At 41.0% G+C, this 15445-nt stretch overlaps 2 protein-coding genes across 2 annotated transcripts in view; both read left to right on the top strand.

Annotated features, from left to right (window-relative positions):
• LOC110000818 (dolichyl-diphosphooligosaccharide--protein glycosyltransferase subunit STT3B) overlaps window positions 1–12869 on the top strand; it is a 61159-nt gene extending 48290 nt beyond the window's left edge. The window contains exons 9-16 of the mRNA XM_020656182.3: window positions 1017–1171; window positions 2202–2413; window positions 4372–4559; window positions 4670–4841; window positions 7063–7236; window positions 7563–7676; window positions 7803–8012; window positions 9415–12869. Coding sequence (XP_020511838.2) covers window positions 1017–1171; window positions 2202–2413; window positions 4372–4559; window positions 4670–4841; window positions 7063–7236; window positions 7563–7676; window positions 7803–8012; window positions 9415–9495 — 1306 coding nt within the window. The 3' untranslated portion in view covers window positions 9496–12869. The remainder of the gene's footprint in view (window positions 1–1016; window positions 1172–2201; window positions 2414–4371; window positions 4560–4669; window positions 4842–7062; window positions 7237–7562; window positions 7677–7802; window positions 8013–9414) is intronic.
• Window positions 12870–13632: 763 nt separating this feature from the next.
• Window positions 13633–14532, top strand: LOC136179768 (histone H3). The gene has a single exon (XM_065957577.1). The coding sequence runs from the start codon at window positions 14011–14013 to the stop codon at window positions 14419–14421; it is 411 nt and encodes a 136-aa protein (XP_065813649.1). The 5' UTR covers window positions 13633–14010; the 3' UTR covers window positions 14422–14532.
• The last annotated feature ends 913 nt before the right edge of the window (window positions 14533–15445 follow it).

Below are 15445 nucleotides of genomic sequence, written 5' to 3'. Positions count from 1 at the left end.
TTTTATCTGTCAGAGAGCTAACCATCAATGATTCATTAGTGCACTATCTCTCCACTCACCCTGCCCACTGTGTTCCTCCTCTTATTTTTTTCTCTGTCGCAAGAAACATCTACTGACAATCAGACACTCTGCAGAGAAACAAGCCTTTTTTTATACTGCAATGTGAATTCACTGACTAGGACACCAATATGACAATGTCTCAGAATCAATGTGAATGAACAAAGACGTGATGGCGGCCGAGCTTAGCTACTGCAATTTAGCGATAAGAGCGGTCTGAAAATGGCGAGTGAGAGCGACGTTCTGTGGTATTGTGTCTCTTCTGTGTATGATTGTGTTGTTGTTGCCTTTAATTTAAGCCTACAGATGCTGTTGTTAAAATGTTCTACCTCAAATGATTTTAAGTTATGCAAATCTGTCCCAGCTCCCGGTCACAGTTTAACAGATCTTCCTTTTTTCAAAATATAAATTAATTTAAAGTTCAGCTTGTTGGTTGACTGAGGTCACTATGAGCAGGTCATTGTGTTTACAATTGTATTCACTTTTTTAAATGAACATTTGTTTATTTTTGACTCAATCAAGTACACACAAAATCCTACAGTTTGGCCTTGCCTCTGTCTGTCTGTAAAATATATATACATGTGTTTATGTATATGTTTAATGTCAGAGCCTGAGTCAGTCAGCCGATCACTCAGGCTCCCATTTTCCCTCTCAGAGCTTTGCTCACAAGAAAGTGCCAAACTGCACAATCATTCAAAACTCACAATGTTTGTTGGGCTTGTTTACACACTTTATTTGAGCAAAGTTCAGTTTCACTGCACTGCAGTCAGAGTAATGACATCATCCCTGACCCAGTATGACTGAGGTCAGCCAAACTTGCTTTGTCAATATGAATTATATCTCACAGCTTTATAATGCTTAAGAGGAATTCTGTTTAGAATAAGTGAAGATAAAATGGAATCCAATGAACTATTGAACTATTGTATTTATCTCTTCTCTGTCTCCCATGTTTTCCACAGCTACGCTAAGATCCACATCCCCATTATAGCTTCAGTGTCCGAGCACCAGCCCACCACCTGGGTGTCTTTCTTCTTCGACCTTCACATCCTCGTCTGCACCTTCCCAGCCGGCCTCTGGTTCTGCATTAAGAACATCAACGATGAGCGTGTCTTTGGTAAGAGCCATGAACACACCATGAGCCCTCCTTCTTTGAAGATTAGAACACCAGACAAAGGTTGAGGGTCATAAAACCTGTTCAAGTTACCCTTTCAATAAAAATCTGCAAAACTTTGTTTCAGTATTGAATGCTGGTGCAGTACTGCCCTCCAACATTAAAACTTTAACTGATGGGAAAATGTCACAGAATAGACATGACTCCCATCAAATGAAAACGGGGGGTCGCAATGAGTGAGATATGGAACTATGTGAATAAAAGTTAGAATGTTTTAATGTTTGTTTTTTTTTACACTTAAATTGTTTTCGTTATTGTATGTTTTACGACCATACAGTATGTTGGATAGTATCGTAAAGTAACTCAGCTTTAAAAATAACTTCAGGAAATCAGCCATGTTTTTAACCAAATGCTGCTGTGAGAGAAATACATATCCACATACACGTCCTTGTTTTTTTTTTGTCACAGGTGTCATTACTTCTCCTTGAGTGAAAAATGTATACATTAGTTCTACCTGAGCGAACCCTTCCTCTGTCTCCCCCTCCCACTCCTCTGCCTTTTATGCTCTCTTGTTTATTCACTTTTCCTGCCTCACTTTGTCTGTCAGTTTTGTTTTTTTCTTGTTCCTCTCTTACCTGTTTCCTCCTACTCATTTCACAGAGACTCTTTGTTCTCCGTTCAGGTGAAAATGCTCGATTAATGCAGACACACACGCACAGAGGAAAAAGCATAGGGGGTTTGTGTTTGAACATGTGACGTGCCCATCCATTCTCTCTGCTGCTACGTTTTCACCTGACAGTGAGATCTTCTCCAAGCAGAGATTGTGTACAAAAAAATGAATGAAACACATACGAGAGAAAGTGCTACTTTAATACGACTTGACAGCTTTCTATTAAAGTAATTTGACTGAATGAACTGTCACTTTGATATTAATTATAATCCAGTCAAATTCATTAAGCAGTGACAACATCCTGGTAACATCTAACCCTTTCTCTCTCTCTCTCTCTCTCTCTCTCTGCTTTGATGTCATTAGTGGCCTTGTATGCCATCAGCGCTGTGTATTTCGCCGGCGTAATGGTGCGTTTGATGCTGACTCTGACCCCGGTGGTGTGCATGCTGTCGGCGGTGGCCTTCTCCAGTGTCTTTGAACACTACCTGGGAGACGACATGAAGAGGCAGAGCCCGCCCGCAGAGGACAGCAGTGACGAGGACGACAGGAAGAACGCTGGAAACCTCTATGATAAGGTAAGCGGTCAGAATGTGTGCGTTATGTGTCACCTTTTCAACACGTTCTTCGCAACAAAGGCAGAGAAAACGAGATGGACACGGATGTGTTTTATGTCCGAATATGCTCGTTATTTTCAGGGAATTAGAAAAAGAAAGTAAATCTTTATGTCACACGCGATGTGCTGGCTGAGCCCCTCCAGCTCCAGACATCTTCCTCTGCTCCTCCCCGCTGGATTCATTCACTGAGACTGTGTCTTCATTTCAGTCAAATCTCTGTGATGTATATCAAAATCAAGAGAAGAAACTGTCAATTCGGCAGGATGTGTTAATTTCCTAGTTTAAAAAACACTCAGTCCAAAGTAGAGCTGGCAATCTTTGGGTGTCTCATGATTTGATTCAGAATCTATTTTCGATTCAAAATGATTCTGAGTTCATGATCCAAAGTCTATTTTTGAATTAGTACATACTTCAGGATCTACTCCAGTCATCTGTGAGACTGGCTGAATTTCTTCCTGCTCCTCGATCTTTGGAAGTTATGAATCTATTTTAAGTCTCAAGATAAGAATCTAAATTTTTTACATGAATCGATTTTTTTCCCACCTCTAGTCGAAGGGTTGTTTAATTTAGTCCACATTATTGAAGTTATTTGCTAGATATTGCGGACCTAGACTCTCTACCCACAGGCAGTGCGTGGTGCTGCCGTCTCTCACTGTGGCACGTTGGTGGAGGAGGCATTAATAGTTCGGCAGTGAAAGCCTCGTGTCTGTCAGGCGGATTTCTTTAAAACACTCTCGGAACCTTTAGTTTCTGACTGTTTGCGTTTATTTCCTCCACTTGACACACCCAGTCGTAGTTTGGTTTAAACATTGTCTTTATCACTCAGGGAAACTAGGAGTTACTGGAGGTAACTCCAGCTCTGAGTACGTCCGTAGCCGTTGAGGAGGAGAAAGGTTAGGAAGAGCTTCTGTAAGCAGACACTGGCAGATAAGAGTCTGGTGTGGCAACTGGTTACACCTACAGTCTGTTCATAACATGTATTATATTATTTACAGTCTATTGTGGTACCTTGTATCTCAGTTCTCCACTAAAGATGAAAAAATTACAGTATGAGGGGGTAGAAATGTGTTTCTTCACTTTGTAGGGGCCAATAGTAAATCTATTTGACGCTTTGAATGCACTACTGAATAACCAGAATTAACATGACTTCCTTAAATCTAATGTTCAGTTGTAATTTGATTCATCTATTCTCATCCTTTTCTGATAATTGATGATAGAAAGCTAAAAAGGAAATACCAACACTTCCTGTATAAGTCACACCTGCTTCCACTTTTCTATCCAAATACAGATAATGACGTCTCTGCACACCCCTACTTTGTATCATAATTAATTTTGAATGGCATTAACGGGACAACTTGTTGTTGTAGTTTCAACACTACACACACATTACGATCAGTTATATCCTAAACAGAAGCTGTCCATTGAATCCAATCTCACCAAAACACCACAAAAAGAGGAAAGAATAACCCCAATGTCACCATAAACAAAAGACGATCTCTCTGTGAAGTGCTTTAGTTGTTGTTGGATGGATCTTACTGTAATATACACTGTACTGTTAACATGTTTCGGTATCTGTGATTAAACATAAAGAAAGGTGTAACGTCATCACTTGCATCCTCCTCCTTCCTCAGGGAACCAAAATGGCACCGATGTCCAATGTTTTTGCCATCATTCTGCTGCTCTTCTTCCTTAATCGATACAGTGGGAATAATGCATTACAAACCCATCACAGGCCTCCTTAAAGGCCACCATAAAACAGCTACAGCAGTTAATTGTCTGTCTGGGAATTCTCTCGGCGCAAGCAATTAACAGTCGTCTGGTATATTATCAGCTCATTTTTTACAGCACTCCTGTCTTGTTAGAGTTTCAGTAACCTTTACATGCGGTGTCCTGTGACGCTGCGTTTTGCCCCCCTGCAGGCCGGTAAAGTGAGAAAACACGTGTCGGAGCAGGAGAAGGCCGAGGAGGGCCTGGGTCCCAACATCAAGTCCATAGTCACCATGCTGATGCTGATGCTGCTCATGATGTTCGCTGTGCACTGCACCTGGGTCACCAGTAACGCTTACTCCAGCCCCAGTGTTGTGCTGGCATCGTATAACCACGACGGGTAAGAGTAACACAACAGGTGCTCTGCAATCTCTGCCAGGTTGAAGTGTCGGTCTAACATGAATAGAAAACACTAACCTCCCCCTCCCGCCTCTCACATTTCTCCACCAGCTCCCGGAACATCTTGGATGACTTCAGAGAGGCCTACTATTGGCTGAGGCAGAACACAGACGAGCATGCCAGAGTGATGTCGTGGTGGGACTACGGGTACCAGATAGCAGGCATGGCAAACAGAACCACGCTGGTCGACAACAACACGTGGAACAACAGTCACATAGCGCTGGTGAGAGCTGCTGCTGTACCTGTAACACTCAGAAACAGACTAATGTAAGGGGCTTTTGATCAAAGAGACATCCCACTAATTGTACACACGGTGAGAACGGCACAGCATGCGAGAGCGCCCGTTTGTCTCCCGGGGTTCTCGATGAGCTTCGTCAAATCTGAAAATAACTCCAGGTGGATTTTTTTTTTTAATCTAGAAAGAAGCTATAGATTAATTTGTTTCGACTTCTTTTAGGCATCAAAGGCAAACATTGACATGGCACCTTTTAAAGTTTCTACTGTTATCTTAATTTAAACATAGATCTTCATTTGGAGGGAACCTGATGATGCAAGGCGTTTAAATCTAAGAAGTTATGTCTTGGGACTAAGCATAGACACATCAACTCTTTTAAATGTGCAGGTTGAACTTTTTTTTCATAGAATATGACGCTCTGTCAGAAAACATTTCTGCTTTAAGATTCTCCCGATGAGGTACGAGTCGCATGAGTGACGGTCAGTCTAAACGAGTGGTTTGCATGTCTCATCCTGCCAACACACCTGACAAGGCATCCAATCAGATTTGTTGCATATTAACATTATGATGCACAAACACACGGCAATTTTATGAATAAATAAAAACGGGTCGGAAATATACTCGGGCGGCAATAAATATACTTTGGTGGTCCGCCCATGTATCGTCTGTGTGTGTGAAACTCTGCCTGCAATAGCATGAGGTAGAACTGTTTCTGCTCACAAATACCTTGAGTTGTTTTTAAATGACGGTCATCAATGCTCTGCTTCATCATTACCTACAGTACACATGTCAACTGTCACGTCTTTGACCGGACACGCTTACCTCACTCCACGATCATCTCTTGGTAGTTTTCATGCTTGGCGTCAGATGACATGTTTTGCATTTACTGCTTTGTGATATAAGTGTTGAAGTTGAAGCAGGTGCTGTATGTTTTTTTTTTTTTTTTGCTGAAACAGCTGCATGCTGTGAACCAATGCAGTGTGCTTTCTGGAGCTTTACAGTGAGTTTCAGCTCATTTCTTCTGCTCACTGATCCACAACCAGAGGAGAAGCAGCTTTCATTCAATAGTTGTCGGTCCATCACTCCGCATGATTGTCATTGTTTACATCGTCATGCCATTGATACATTACTTTTTTTTCTAAATGTAAATCATAGAATACAAAAACAACTTAACATCAGTGGACTTAATATTTTACTCTTGTTTGTTTCCGGTTTGGTCAAAGTGATAACAGCTCCTTTTAGTACCACTGCATGGTACTCAATGTTGTTTTCTTGCCTTGATTCATAGCCCCCCCTAGTGGACATAATATATCACTGCATTGCACATGAATGAAAGTGAGAACTTGGTAATAACAGGAACACTTAGTGAGCCTTACTGTTTGTAAATAAGGGGTTAAAGTAAAGTATTATGGTACGGTGAAGACTTTTATAAAAGGTTCCTGTTGATCCTTAAAGGTCTTAAACATCTTCAATTACATTTTTAATTTCAAGGTCATTAATTGTCTTAAAAAGTCCAAATTTTACTGTCAATTTTAGATTGTAATTTGATCCAATTTACACTGTCTAGTAAGTGTTATATGATTTATTTTCATAATCTTCTTCATGTGAATAATCACAGCAGATAACACTTTCACAAGCTGCAAACTAAAGAGAGAAGGAGAAGACGATGAGGAAATGTAAGATCTCGAATGAAATAAAGGGAAAGGTTGTTCTGGTTAAACAACGATTATGAAGCAACTTGTAAAATACGCAAAAAGGCTTTTACTTAAACTGGAGATAATGGGGGGAAAAGCCGATGAGTCCTACATGAAATACGGAAAGCACTGATGCTGCGTGTGCCAAAAAAAAAGTTGTGAATTTTCTTGTTGTGGGTTTTAAAAATGACTAACAGTCACACATTTGGTTTTTAAATAATGTTATTAGACAGATTAAAGAGAGTGCAAGTAATACAGAGATCTCCTCCATTCAAGCTGCTTAGATGAATCAACTTGTAAAAACACTGAAGCCCTTTCCTCCTATGATGCTACTTAACAGCTTTCATTTGGAAACACTTTCACAGGAACACGTCTTCAGATCGAGTCCCCACACACACACACTGAGTGTGCAGCAATGAACTGACCTGAGTTTAAATATTCCTGTCGTTTGATTCACAAACAGACTTAGTGAAAATGGATCGTAACTTTGCCGTGTGTGTCTTGTGTTCATCCAGGTGGGCAAAGCCATGTCATCCAACGAAAGTGCAGCCTATGAAATCATGAGGTCACTTGACGTTGACTATGTCCTGATCATCTTCGGCGGTGTTATCGGCTACTCGGGCGATGACATCAACAAGTTCCTGTGGATGGTGCGCATCGCGGAGGGCGAGCACCCCAGGGACATCAGGGTGAGCGAGACGTCACACAAACTTTATTTTAGTGATTCTAATGAGTCACTTATATCAGCAGAAACACGAACTGACCCATGAGCTGTTTGTAAATATTTCACTGCAGTGATGGCAGACGCCTGCAAAGTGTAATTTATATGTATGTGTGATCACTCAAACATTCATGTAAATCACAGTGTGACGCTTGAATGTTTGTTCTCCCTGAGGGAAATCTAGAATCGGTTACTGAGTGTGCTTTGACTTTAAATTAAATGATGAACTCTAGTGTGTTTGTAAATATTCTAATGTTCCCTCCATCTGCCCCCATGTCTCACCTGTCATCCCAGGAGAGTGACTACTTCACCCCACAGGGAGAGTTCAGAGTGGACAAAGCCGGCTCCCCCACCCTCCTCAACTGCCTTATGTACAAAATGTCTTACTACCGCTTTGGAGAAATGCAGGTGAGTCGTCATTTATCCTCATTCTGCTGTGCGTACTAAGCTGACTGACAAAAGAACACATGTTAGTGAAAAGAGTCCCAAGGTGAAGATATAAACTACTTCACTCTTTTTTTCATTTGTTTGAAGTTGGACTTCCGGACACCACCAGGCTTCGACCGGACACGCAACGCTGAGATTGGCAACAAGGACATAAAGCTGAAGCACCTGGAGGAAGCCTTCACCTCCGAGCACTGGCTGGTCAGGATTTATAAGGTGAAGAAGCTGGAGAACAGAGACCGGGTAGAGCACAAGATGAGAAGCACTGACACCACTAAGCAGAAGTACACCTCCAAAAAGGTAAGCTGGGATCCTCTGATCGCATGTGTTCACACACTGCATGGCGTCATGTCTTTCAAAGTGACCACAAAGTAGGGATGGGCATTTCTAGAAAACTCTCATTACCGTTATGAACAGGCTGTTTGAGAATTTTCACAAAGTGAGTCTGTTCTGCACAATTTGGATGCATCTTTTCCTCTCTCGTACAGTAACTTGTACTCCAGCTGTTACTAATACAGCTTGTTATCAGTGCACAGTTCAAAAACCATCCAGGATGCTATGAGCATGAATTAGTGCACGTGGCATGGGTAACCTGCTGCACATTTGTGAAGGCACCATTAATGCTGAACCACACATGAAGGTTTTGGAGCGACTCATGCTGCTAAACAGACAACTAATTTTTCAGGAAAGGTCTTCCTTATTTCAGCAAGATGATGCCAAACCATAAAATATCAACGTATTTACAACATCATGTCTTTCGGCCTTCATGCAGTCTTGACTTCTTCATCAAATGAAAAAAAGGTTTTAGGCATTAGGAAGCGCAACATCAGAGAAAAGAGACCCTGAATTGTTAGACATGGAACCCTAAATAAAAATAGACACTCGACAAACAAAATGACAGACGCTGGTCTCCTCAGGATTTGTTGTTAAAAGAATATCAAACGTGTGACGGAAATGTGATAGTGTCATGAAATTCAAAAACATCTCACCTTCAACATCTCATCTGGTTTTATGTTCAATCTAATGTGGAGTTTCAATGTTTTAAAAATCATCACATGCTGTTTGACATTTGACACAACCTCCCATCAAGGAGATTAAGTCTACTTTCCCTGGTGCTGTGTTGAAAATATTCCATTTCATTTAGTGGAAACAGTGTAGGTCTAAAAACTTTAAATATACAGACGATTGAGTATAAATGTTAGCATTTTGTAACACCTAATGATGTATTTTTGTGTTTGCATGTTTGGCTGCTCGTTGTTTGTGTGAAACTCGGTTCATTGTGCTGCTCCCTGTCTTTGCCTGGACACTCTTGAAAAAGAGATGTTTTATCTCAATGCGTGTTCCTGGTTAAATAAAAACAATTCAATTAAAATTAAACCATTGACCCGTGTTGGTTATACTTCCAAGCAGATATGTTTTGCAATGAGCCGTATTGATCCAGTTCGCTGTATGAAGCTAAAGGGCTGTAGATCTTATTCTGAATCTGAATGTTCATTCAAACCGTGTGGAGAAAGTTCACACACACACTGAAATGAGCCGTTCACATTCTAAGTATAGTCTGAAGTAGTTAGCAGTTTGATCCAGGAGAGGGCGCACTCAGCTAACTTTACCACTGCATGCACTCTTTACCTCAGTAAATGTAGACGGTAATAATAATGTGGCGAAAGCATATTTTATAATTGTATGATTTCTTCCTCTGCAGACAGCCAAGAGGAAGCGTGGATACATCAGGAACAAGCTTTCCCTCAAAAAGGGCAAGAAACTGACCAAGAAATCTTTATAGAGCATCCAGCACCGACAGAGGCACATTGTGGACGGGAGGGAGGGAAAACAAAACATACAACTTTCGACAAAAACAAGCAGCAACGGTAAATCCACCAATCAAGATGAACGATGAACACCTGAGGTTCTCCAACCCTTGTCACCCTGCCAGACTCACCGCGAGGCCCTGGCTGGAAATGTTCTCGTCGCCCCAGGAGAACCTCGACTGTCCTTTGACCTGATAACGCAGGGTGAAGGAGATGTTGGCTTTGTCTGAGGTCCTCCCACACTGGTTTTAACCTGAGGAACTGTGACCTTGACCCACTTTTCTTTTTGTACTTGAATGTGAGAGGAGACGGGGAGAGCCAGAGAGATTAGCTGTCCTTGATCCTGGGGCTCAGTTTGGGACTGTTTTAGCAGTGCGTCATTCAGATATAAAGTAACACCTGTTAGGGTCCCTGAACAAACGGAGACCACTGTCCTACCACATCTCTAATTCAGTGCTGAAACCCTACTAATACTCAAATTGCGGTAAAGAGAAATGTCAGCATGAAGGGGACGGTGTCATCACCTTGTTGTTAGTTATTATGTTCTTGATAGATAATGAATGTAATGTAAAATCAGAAGAACTGTTTTTACATTACATCGTATCTGCTCACCACCCCGCTTCTTTAGTCTTCGGTGATACGATGGAAAGCCCTGATGTTGGAACATATTCACTAGTCCGTTTTTTATTTGATTCATTTTCTTGACTTTCTCCTTAAAATTCTCTTGTAACAATTGTGTGATTACGTTCCAACAATCGGTGGCTTTTTTCTGCTCAGAAACATCCAGCATTGATCTCCTGACAGGACAGCTCATTTTAGAACCAAACTGCACATTAAGGGTAATTCAGGTTTATTAACGTGGTGTTTGTTTGACCATAGTGGCTTTTAGTAAATATCACACTCAACTGAACTGATTGGATTTGTTTCAAAGCTACATTTCAAAAAAAAAAAAAAAGACAGGAAGATCAACTCTGGACTCAAGCTGCATGATCAGTAGAGTTCTTAACTAAACCACCGAGTTATCTAGAACTACAGAATTTTTTAAACTTCTCCAGGGCAGTACAAGTCAAACTACAAATGTTTATACAAGCAGAGTTGCCCCCCCCCCCCCCCCAACCATGAATGGGAAAGCGATATAGATAATGGACACTTAAATACATTGTGTTAGTGATGCCCAGCTGTCAGCCATGACTTAAACCAGCATCATATCATCCTAACTGATTGGAAAATATGAATCATTGAATCATTCATTTATTTGATTAAATGTTAAGTCTACCATTGTCCATCACCATGAAGTGTTTGGTTCCAATGGCAGAACAAAATAAAACCATGTTAACGACTGAGCACCTGAAATACCCAGAGAAAAAAACAAACAGTTCATGCTCAACTTAAGAAAATCAGTCAAACAATCAGCGAGGACACTTTAATAACCAGTTCCTGAGCGAGGATCCAAAGTTCTTCAGGAGCCCTACTTCAAAGAAAATAAGACCCGAGTTCTAACAAACCTGAATCATCCTTCAAGCTGTATGTGCTGTTCTGTTGAGGAGAGATCTGTAGCAGCGCTGTGGATTTCACTTAGTAACATATCTTTGTTTTAGATGTTTCAAGGGAAGCCAGGCCCAGAACCCTGGTCTACATCTGACCCCTTAATGAGAATGCATGAGAGGTGCAGCAGTCCATCTCAGTCTGTAACACATTGAGGCTGTTTACTGCGTGTAAAGATGGATGAAGCATCTCCACCTTCTCCCCTGTGACAGGAACTGACATAAAGCACATTTAGAGCCGGAGTCAGCACTGTAGGCTGGTCGAGCCGCAGTATTAAATCCCGCCCCGCTCCGCGAACCAAAACACACATTTAACTTAACGCTATAAAACAGCAAAGATCCCTCAGGTGGGTACAGTCCACAGCAGAACAGATTCTTGCATCAGTTTGAAGAAGACATTCACGGTCAGTATGGAAAGTTCCATGACTCTTGTGTCAGCATTCGGTACAATTTAATTTATTTTTTTGGGCAATTTCCTCCTGCACACAGCCCTACCTACATTTGTCAACAGAGCTGCTGATCACGGAGCAATAGCTCTTTTTACAGCATCAAATAAGTCATTAAGTCAAAACTCAACTTTCCCGGAAATTAAACGCAGAGTATAAATCTTCATGATAACAACTATAGTGACAGAAACCAGGATGGAGAAACAATTATTTGACTTGGATTAGATTTTATAGTGTGACCCATTTCCCATCTGGCTGCTGTATAAGTCATAAACCTCCTCAATGACAACAGTCAGTAGGGGGGAGCGCTCAATGTTTTCTCTTAACTTTCAGTCCATCGTTCTTCAGTCTATTGTTGAGGCATGAAGCAGAGTCAAACACTCTTTAACATTTAAATGATCTCTGGCTGCAGGATTTCTCATAACAGGGGAGATTGTTTATCACAATTTAATTACACTTTAAATACACATCCCCTGGGAGTCACTACCATTGGGTGTCTGCTAGTGTCATAATAAATATGTCTATTACAAGAAGCATTAATTTGCGCATATTTGAAACCCTTTCAGCTTCATCATCCGAGACCACTATTTCACAAAAAAAAAAAAAAATCATGGAAACATGGTTGTGTGAGGAGCAGAATGTGTTGAGTTGCTCCACACGACCTTCAGTGAGTGTGACGTGTGTCCACCTGGTTCCCTTTGATCTGCTGTCACATGTTTCTGTGCACTGTGTAGATAAGTGGTACAATAACAGCATCACTCTCTGCTTCCACCACATACTCCCTTGTGGATTGACAGATGTGCTCAGAAGTCCTCTGAGCTGCCAGCAGCAGGAGGACGAGGCTTTCTAATTGGCTGAATTTCTCCTCTTTCTTTTTTTTTTTTTTAAATCTTCATTTCTGTCAGGCAACCAGTGGTGTGGAAGCGTCTACTTCTTCCTACAATGTGATTTGAAAGTCTTAACTTGCTCCCTCTGTGAACTGAACATCTCTCTTTAACTCAATCTGCTTTATTCTTGCTTCTTGACGATATTCAAAGAAACATGTCCATCCTTTTGCGATTCAACTTTGATTCTGTTGTGACGTTTTATGAAAAGTACACCACCTTAAGCGAATCCAGGCCTTAACAAAAAGCGTTTCGAGAAAACATATCCTTTTTCCAGGGCTTGACAGAGTCGATGAGTGTATTTATTACATGGACGATGGAGGCTGCGATGATTTATGACGGTGTAGCGTCCTATCACATAATGCAAGGATTTTTATTTGTTTTTCTGAGTCAAGGTTTCTTCCATCAATTGTAATGATCTGGATACAGGTGTGAGAATGAAACATGCCTTTTTGGAATAAAGAGGTTGAAATAACACTGTGTATTCTTTTGTATCAACGTGTTCTTACTGTCTATTAAAAATACAATCCTTCCAAAAAAGTTATCAGAGCCAGTTCACACAGAGTGGATACGTATGAGCTCTACTTTAAGCTTCCCAAAGCCTGCAGCACCAACTTCTGAAGAAGAAGAAGATAAACTTAATTTCCTCTCAGGGATTCGTACGGTTTTGTATCACTCTGTTGGGACATACTACACAGGTAGGCTGAAATATACACATGCTCAAACAATACCTATGATGATGATGCACTCAGTTCACTTAAACAACCAGGAGGGGGCAGTGTAAAAAAAAAAAAAACTCAACTCAAACAATATTAAATGTTAAAAGATATCGCTTTAGCAGATTTTGGTTCACTACGGGAGTTCCTGGTTCTCACATGAAGTCCGTGCAGACTGACTGACCTGCTGCTGTCTGAGAAGTCGCTCGACTACAAACTGCAACCAAAGTGTAAAATTGGCAAATAAGGTGCAACTTACTTAAAGGTGCATCATTAATGAATCTCATGTCTGTAAAGTAAACATAAGCTTTTGCTATATAGCTTAGCATAAAGAGTGGACACTGAATGAGCTGCACTTAAAGTCTTCAAGGGTTTTTTTTTTTAGGTGAAATAATAATCATATAATGTAGGCTCTGTTGACTGGTGGCTTTAGATTAAATTATGAGTTAATGGAGACAAATGGTGAAATATCTATTTGCTCTGATAACATCATGTCTATGAGAAATAAGATCCAAAAAAGAACCAAATCAAATATAGGACATATTAAGAATGATGTTACTTTGTGTTTAAATCTGACATGTTTGTGACTTCTTCTCTGACTGCCAAATAGTCAGTGGTAAAAAATGTATATGAGTATTGTACACTAGTATATTTAGTAACTACATCAAACAAATTAAAAATCACTATTTTGCTCACATTTCTTTCAATTGTTTGCCAGCTGCTGTTGAGAGCCGTTAGAGATTTAATTTATTTTGTCCAATAGTTGCTTAGATAAAGAGCACATGACTCACAACCTTGGCCAATCAGACGAGACCCCGCCTCGGCAGTTCCTTTATAAAGCCGCTGTTCACACTGAGGCAGCATCCGTTAACTGAACACAACCAGAGGACAACTTGAACAATGGCAAGAACCAAGCAGACCGCTCGTAAGTCCACAGGAGGCAAAGCCCCCAGGAAGCAGCTGGCCACCAAGGCTGCCCGTAAGAGCGCCCCGGCCACCGGCGGCGTCAAGAAGCCCCATCGTTACAGGCCCGGTACCGTGGCTCTCAGAGAGATCCGTCGTTACCAGAAATCCACCGAGCTGCTCATCCGCAAGCTGCCCTTCCAGCGTCTGGTCCGTGAGATCGCTCAGGACTTCAAGACCGACCTGCGCTTCCAGAGCTCCGCTGTCATGGCTCTGCAGGAGGCCAGCGAGGCTTACCTGGTCGGTCTCTTCGAGGACACCAACCTCTGCGCCATCCACGCCAAGAGGGTCACCATCATGCCCAAAGACATCCAGCTGGCCAGAAGGATCCGCGGAGAGAGAGCTTAATCTGTCTACTGCTCCAAAACAACCACAACGGCTCTTTTAAGAGCCACCACATTTTATTTAAGAGAGAAATCCTGTAATCAGCCTATTTGATTTAAATCACTTAATTCACATACTTTCTGACTCTGACTCAGTTGACTCCTTAAATTACATGAATGTGTTGCTGGTAGTGTACTGAGGGTCCTACTTTGAGCTTCACATCCCTTTTATCATCTCTATAAATAACTGCCAGTTCATCCTGAACTCTGAACTGCTCAGAGTTATTAAAACTACAGAACACATGACATAAATATCACTGGAATAGGGTATTCAGTTACTGTTTATTTAATTCATTTATAGGAAACCATGTATTTCATTAGTGTAATAAATATAATGATGAACATGTCACATGAGGTTTTACCAGATTATTTTCAGGTTGAAGGCCTGATGTGACTCATACACCACAACATGGTTGTGTACAGGTTGAATGTTTTAAAAGACATGTAGGCATTACATTGGTTACCCTTTAGCAACAAATACAAGCTTTTTCAAATTTGCTAATTTTGTCCCATGTGATGACCTGACACACTAATTCACATGATCACCCTTAACCATCCAGGATGTTGGGTCACTAAGGGACTTAATTTGATCAAGGAAAAAGTTGTATAAGGAACAAGTGTCTGTGACACCGCACCCAATACTGATAGGAAGATAAATCAACTAAATCAATAATAAGACTGCCTCATATTGGAGGTCTTCGCTAATTAATGTTACTGTATATGACTGAGAAACAGACACACTTATATCGTGGGCTTGACTAAACATAACTGAAATATGTCAAACAATTTAAAGGCAGATCTAATAACCACAGTAGTAATTGCCATAAAGCACAAATAGTTTTTGTGCAAGGTACAGGGATGAGTAAGGGTGATCGCAAATACATACAAAGTTGTATGTATTGGTTATGGTGTGCTTGGTACTACTCACTTCAAATGAAATGGAGGTAGATTTTATTGTGCTATATGTTATCAGATACTGCTTTGTCCAT

The sequence above is a fragment of the Labrus bergylta genome, chromosome 8 (genome assembly GCF_963930695.1).
Source record: "Labrus bergylta chromosome 8, fLabBer1.1, whole genome shotgun sequence".
In the NCBI taxonomy this organism is placed as follows: domain Eukaryota; kingdom Metazoa; phylum Chordata; class Actinopteri; order Labriformes; family Labridae; genus Labrus; species Labrus bergylta.
Note: the sequence above shows the minus strand (reverse complement) of the source record. Positions and strands in the feature narration are given on the sequence as shown.

Excerpts from the sequence above, each read along its gene's own strand:
- LOC136179768 (XM_065957577.1), top strand. The coding sequence starts at position 14,011 with ATGGCAAGAACCAAGCAGACCGCTCGTAAGTCCACAGGAGGCAAAGCC.